Here is a 7047-nt window from a genome sequence, read left to right as displayed (position 1 = left end):
ATGGACTGCCATGCTGAGTGCGTCTGTGATCCGGAGGGCCCCGAGGAGCCGCCACTCCACTGTGTCCACGCACCCAACCGCGTCCGCCCGTCCTCCTACCGAGCCCTGAGGAGCGCCGTGTCCAGCCTGGCCCGCATCGACGACTTCTTCTGCCAGAAGATTGGCTCAGGCTTCTTCTCCGAGGTCTTCAAGGTATGTGACTTGTGACCAAAGCTGACTGATACTGGATTGTTGGGGCCGTTACCGATATCAGGGAGTAAAGAAATTCCCATATTAATAGAGCCTATTGTCAGAAATTCTTTATATACATGTATTACATATACATACATATACATAGTATACCTAAACTCAAAAAAGTTGAGTAACTTGTGTTTGGTTGATCATATCCCTGCTGCCTGTTACATATCCTCAGTATTGTATCTTATCTTATATGAAAGCTCGTTCATTTCCCTGTCTCATTTGTAAGGATCCTGCATTTGTAAAGAGATGAGCAGCACAGCTGATTATGAGAGTAGCACCGAAGTCAAAATGGTCAAATTGCCAAACAGTGTATTTGCCTGTTGGTATTGACTCTGTTGAAGGAGAGTCTGGCTGCTGTTACTCTCACGCTGGGCGAGTGGGGGAAAAGGCTCTGTTAACTTTACAACCATCCACCGAAAGTATCAAGCAGGCCTGCTTCATTGCACAATCCAAATCTTCGTCAAAACTTGCCATTTTCAGCGTGTAGCAACGAGCTAGCGTTGTTTCACAGCGGCAAAGGCATTTGAGATTGACAAATTTGACACGCAGGGAGCGGAAAGGAAATCCATAAATGGTCGCAGCCAGTCGGAGCCAATGGCAGAGCTGGCAGGGAGCGGAAAGGGATTTTCTTCCACTGGCCGACTGAGATAGTCGGCCAGACTATATTTGTGGTAAAACTGCGTAAGTTATAAATCAGAAAGACTACGCACAACCAGTTGCATAAGTGACGTCTCTCCCACCAGTCCATATTGTTGATGGTGTGACGTATATAGAGAGGAAAAGTGACCGCCTACTTCCTGCTTCAGCACTGTACCAGAGATTTTCATCCGCCATTTATTTTCCCATAGACATAAAAATAGTTTTACTGGTTCAAACCAAACGGTACAGATATATTTAGAAACAGGAGAGATCGCATAACATTTCACTGGGACCAAAACGTAAAAAAATGCGGGTTTAAAGAAAATAATATATCAATGTTTTTTGTGTTTTTTTGGTCCGAGTGAAATGTTCTATGGTCTCTCCCGATTATAGTGTTAGCTGAACCGTTTGGTTCGACGAAGTACAACTATTTTATAAGCATTTAACGAAATGTCTATGGGAAAATAAATGGCGGATGAAAATCGCTGGTACAGTGCTGAAGCAGGAAGTGACGTTCCACTTTGCCTCTCTGCGACACGAGAAATGTAGTCGATTGACAAAACTAAGCCTTAGGTTTTCAGGACAAACTGTGACTTTCTTGACATGCAAAGTTCTCTTTTAAATTGACAAAACTTACATGTGTACCCCGTGGCACAATTCAAACTTCCATCTCCGTTCACCACCATTCATAGTTTTTCAGACGCTGGTACCAAGAGAAAGGCAGGAATTGACCTCTTCTTCTGTGGTGTTTTATGGCAGTTGGCATCCTTTACGTTGCATTACCGCCTCCTTTTGGATTTATCCATCCACTGTTTCCCTACATTCTGTCCTCTGACCACTCCGGTCAGCAGGAAGTGACGTTCACTTTGGCTCTCTATTCACCTTATTCTTTGCTCATACAAGGACGCTTCTGCATGACATCATTTCGTAATCGTCTTTCCGGTTTTAGACACGGAAGTAGAGTACGCCTACCAGTCATTTAGACTTGCCAAAAAGCTGTTTTCAAGCTAAAAAAAAATCTTTTAAATTTTAATATTTGTCGGGTGAGAACGTAACATATATATGTGACCAGTTTATCAGAATAACGCCTATTGGAAATCCTTAACGAGCAGCGAGGACCGGGAGCGCTGACTGTGCTGACACCAGTCGGACTAGCTATCTGTCAAACCCTACTACTGGCAGTGAGAAAACACTGTCGACGTTCTTTTGTAACTAATGTTAAATGCCGACCGGGTACAGCCATCGGCTCCTCGCAGCAGTAACGTTATGAACATGTAACTGAAGTTGGCCGCAGTGTAGCTTAATTCTGAATGTTGCCAAACTTCATTCATACTGACGTTTTATTTTGAAAATGGCCGCCAACTAGCGCTGAACCGGAAGAACAAATACATTGCGTCGAACGCGGAAGAGAGAAAAAGTGGGCGTGGTGAATAAGGTGAATAAGTCACTCTGGAGTGGATGACATCACAATGGAGTGGATGACGTTACACTCTAACTGAGATCATAGTCACTCGGTTGGTTGGTTGGTCCACAAAATCTATGTTGGTCCACAAAATCTATGTTGGTCCACAAAATCTATGTCAATGGAGTGGATGACATCACAATAGAGTGGATGTAGTGACATCATCATGACTAATCAAGGAGCACTGATGTCATATACCTCCTAGGGACATTAGGGAGCAGTGATGTCATCAGTGAGGTCACATATCGATGACATCATCAGTAGTGATGATACTGAGTGACATCCTTAGGGAGCAATGGCTTCCCAAGCAGGGGCATCTCAAACGCAGCCTGCTTCTAGGCAGTCAGCTCAAACACAGCCTGCTTCTAGGCAGTCAGACACAATAATCAATGTCACAAATCACTTGCAGTATGCACAGTGCACAGCTATTGCGAATTCGCGCTTGTTGAACACATACTGTTTTTTTGTATTGTAGCTACTGATAGTTGATATTTTAACTCCGTATTCAATATTTAAAATTGACTATTTTTGTGCAAAGTAATCAGTTTCCCCGAGAATTGTATTCTTGTCAATTTGGAAAAGCCTCTGAAACACTGGACCATGGGTACACTAAAACAGAAAGTATTGACATCAGGATAATAGTATTTAATATCATCTTACTAAGATAATAGGGCGGTGCTCCGCAGCGACCCACACGAAAACATGTTGGATTGTGTTCGTTTACTAACTAGTTGACTAATGGGGGGCGGGGCTGGCAACCCCACCCCGTAAAAACCCACTTGCTACAGAAACCGCAATCGCACAGCCCAGAGTCCTATGCTCCACTCAGGAGGCTACGGGGAAGAAGTGGACTGGACTACAGAGAGGCTGGACTGGACTGCAGAGAGGCTGGGGCTGCTGCTGGCTGAAGAACCAGCAGATGTGTGAGAGCTGGTGCTGTGGCTAGAGTTTGTAATGGAGCTCTGTACTGCCAAGACCCTGGGGCTGCTGCTGGGTAAAGAACCAGCAGACGTGTGAGAGGTGGAGCCGCGGGCGGAGTTTGTCAAGTAGCTCTGAAGCACTGATCTAAGTTCAGGGTTGTCCTTCATGGTCTCATGCAGCATCTGGTTGACAGACTTGTTGAACTCTTTCATCTCCCTTAGCTTAATGTCCCTCTCCTCAAACGTCTCCTCAAACGTCCCCCCCCTTTTCTTATTCACCGAGCGAATCTCTTTGGTCAGCTTAGAGCACTGTTTTTTGGCTCTGTCAAGTTTCTCCTTCTGGGAAGCCAACTCTTTGTTCAATTGAATGATGTGTGACTGAGTCTGCTCTATTTTCTCTCTCTGCACCTGCTCCTTTGGCAGAAGACTGTGCAGGTCATTGTTCATGTCCTGAATTTCCTCTTGCAGCTCTCTGATCCTTCTTGTCTTGTACTTGTGCTTTTCTTCAGCTGCCCTCTTCTGCTCTTCCTGTTTCACTTTCTCCTGGTACTCTGCACTGGATTTGTCCACTTTGTTGAGGGATTCACGGCCCATCGAGGTGCACTCATTGACTAATTGAATGGTGTTCTCAAAAGCCTGATTTTCCACCTTCATTTTGCAGATTTTGGCATCCAGCTCGTCTCCCTTCCGCTTGAGCTCCTCTTTCTCTATGGCAGCCTTTATGATATAGTAAACCTGCGATTTCTCCTCTTCCCCCTCGGGGGCAGCCATTGAAATGGTCAAGATCTCATAGCGCTTCCTCATCATGTCGATCTTAGACAGCCTCTCATGCAACTCGGCGTTGTGTGCCTGTCTCTCCTGCTCACTGATCTTGACCTGCTTGCTGAGCTTTTCTCTGTGGACCTTGATCTCCTCCTCCCTCTCCCTCATGGACATCTGCAGCTCCAGCTTCCTCTTCTCCAAGGACAGCACGCTGTCCGCCTTATTGTACAGCAGATCCCTCAGGCGCTTCACCTCCAGCTTCAGCATTTTGTCCTCCACCATGGTGTCCTGTTTCTTGAGGTTGAGCTTCTTCAGATCCTTTTCTGTTGTGTCATTGAACAGTTGGAGCTCCTCTACCTTTGTGGTCAGATCTCTCTTCTGTGCTACAGTCCTTTCTGTTTCTTTCCTCACACAGCGGATATCATCCTCGAGCTGCTTGAGCTGGTTGGTAAGCAGGTTGGCTGTCTTCTTCTTCTCCTCTAGGGCATTGGTCAGCTCTGTCACCTTCTTCTTTAACATTTCCTTTTCCTCTGGGTTGACGTCACCCTGCAGCCGAGCTATTTTTGTCTCTAGCTGCAGGATCTGAAAGTCCTGGTTGTACATGGTGTCCTGCTGTTTGACGGTGTTTTGGTCCAGCTTGCTGAGTTGGTTGTCCAGGCGGGCGATGACGTTTTTGCTCCCTGAAATCTGGACGATGTACGCCTTCTCCTTCACCTTGAGGCCGTGAAAGTTTTGTTTCTGACGGAGCAGCGCCTCCCTGTGGCCTTGCACCTGGACATCCAGCTCTTTGACGGCCTGTTCCTCGTCCTTGAGGAGCTGGTCCTCCTGGATGGCTCTCTCCTCCAAAGTAAGGGCCGTCTGCGTCACTGCCTTGAGCTTCTCTGCCAGTTTGGCATTGTGGAACTTGGCCTCACTCAGTTTTTCAGTGACGTCCTTGGTGTCCTTCTTGATGCTGGCTATGTGGGATCTCACAGCTTCCACATCAGTGGCTGTTCTGTCCACTGTGCCCTTGACAGTGCCCAACTCATCCTGCAGCATGCTGCGGCTACTCTCCTGCTCCTTCAGGTCTTGCCTCAGTTTTGCCGCCTGCCGGTTGCCTATGTTGATCTTCCTCTCGTATTCCTCGTTGTTCTTTATCTCATTCTCCAGAAATTGCTGCTTCTCTTTAATGGTGGCATTCCTTTCCCTGATTTCTTGGTTGACCTGGGCAAGTTGCAGGGCACACTGCTGCATGTCGGCGTCTCGTCTCCTCATCTGCTCGATGGTGTTCTCCCACCGGCGGATGAGCTCCTGTCTCTCCAGGTGGGCCTGCCGGAAATTCTCAGCAGTCTCGTCCAAAGCAATCTGTGCTGCTTTTGTCTCAGTCGATTCGTTGTCCAGTGCTTTGCGCTTTTGGTTGGCCTCCAGCGTCTTCTTCTCTATATCCACACTGAGCGACTTGATCCTGCGCTCATCTTGTTGAGCGTACTTGACGATGGCCATGGTGTCCTCGTCTTTGTGCTTCGACTCCTCCAACCAGGCGTCCAGGGTCTTCTGGTCCCATTTCAGCTGGTTCCTGATCTCCTCCAGCTTCTGTTTGGCCTTGAAGATATTGTTCTCCTGCGCATTCTTCTTCTCTCTCAGAAATCCAATCTCACTCTTCAGCTTTCCAAACTCCTGTCGGAGGCGACCTTCCTCTCTCTCTGCAAGGGCTCTGAAGTGTTTCTCAGACTCAGTCTCTCTTTCCCTGGCCTTGCACAGAGCCTGAGTGTGTAACAGCTCTTGTGCAACATTTTTGAAGTGTTCAGACAAGGCTTGTATATCATCCTTGTATGCATCAAGTTTGTTTTCGAGCTTTATCTTCTCCTTCTCCTTCCCATGAATCTCATCTTGCAAAGCCTTGTTTTCAGCATTGGCCACAGGGATGTGGCCCCAGCCTAATTCAGCAAAATGTGTGCTCGACATGTTCATAGAATGCTCTCCTGTGACACTCGTCTCACCACTTATCTAGCCCCATATCAGTGATGATGTCACATCATTGACGATTTAGGACATCACTGATGATGTCACAATGTCCATGACCTCACGTATATTACATCATCAGTGCTTTATGACATCACTGATGATGTCACTGTCCTCCTTGTAGGAAGACCCTGGGAAGCAGTGATGGTTTTACAAGAGACAAGGGGGGGTACCCAAGAGGACCAGAAGGACAGATATTCGATGATGCAACATAAAGGATGCCAACTGCCATAAAACACCACAGAAGAAGAAGACGGTTTTACAATTACCGTATCCTATAGAGAGCCAAAATGAACGCCACTTCCTGCTTTTCTCCCTGTACCAGCGTCAGAAAAAACACACCGGTGGTGAACGGAGACATATGTTACTTTTTTGATCCCGTTTGAATTGTGCCACAGGGTTGGCAAAAATTGGCGGCGACCTCAAACTACCCAATCAGAGAAAAGTTGACATTTTCTGGGAAACAGAAGGTCAGAGATCGTGATGCCCATAAAGGACTATGTACTTTCTCACCCCAACTCCAACCCTCCAACCCCGCCATCCGGCTTCTCTACGAGTCTCTACGAGTTACGGTTGCGGAGATACGTCCGCCCTGCCTGCAGGACTACAGGAGAGAGATAGAGGGACAGGAGATACGTCCACCCAGCCTGCAGGACTACAGGAGAGAGATAGAGGACAGCGGGGGGTTGGGGGTTCCAAGTTACTGACCAAACACTATTTCAGTGATTGCTGTCAGAATATAGAGCCTTTTAACACGAAAACATCACTGAATGCAGCTTTAAAAGAGCCACAGCTACTCATAAAGGATCGAGCCACATGTGGCTCTAGAGCCTCGGGTTGAGTACCACTGTGCTAGCTCTTGTTTTTCTACCTCCATGTCTTGAGAAAATGAATTTGAAGGAAGCGATAATTGAACGTAACCTGACATTCAGCGATGCTCGTGGGGCGATCATAAATTGCTGTATGCTAAGACTGCCCTTTACTCTGGAGATGATGCGCCACTTGTCCTCTTCTCCCTACTTA

General features: G+C 47.1%; 1 protein-coding gene and 1 pseudogene across 2 annotated transcripts in view; one reads left to right on the top strand and one right to left on the bottom strand.

Moving 5' to 3' along the window:
- LOC310793535 (dual specificity testis-specific protein kinase 2-like) overlaps positions 1–7047 on the top strand; it is a gene marked incomplete at both ends in the record, with an annotated part of 28113 nt that continues 21066 nt past the window's right edge. Inside the window, one exon of the mRNA XM_083655338.1 lies at positions 1–192. Within this exon, the coding sequence (XP_083511464.1) occupies positions 1–192 (192 nt within the window). The remainder of the gene's footprint in view (positions 193–7047) is intronic.
- LOC310793445 (coiled-coil domain-containing protein 39 pseudogene) lies at positions 3175–5967 on the bottom strand (annotated as a pseudogene). The gene has a single exon. The product of its transcript is annotated as a coiled-coil domain-containing protein 39 pseudogene (transcript).

The sequence above is a fragment of the Poromitra crassiceps genome (genome assembly GCF_964638095.1).
Source record: "Poromitra crassiceps genome assembly, chromosome: 19".
NCBI classification, from domain to species: Eukaryota; Metazoa; Chordata; class Actinopteri; order Beryciformes; family Melamphaidae; genus Poromitra; species Poromitra crassiceps.
Note: the sequence above shows the minus strand (reverse complement) of the source record. Positions and strands in the feature narration are given on the sequence as shown.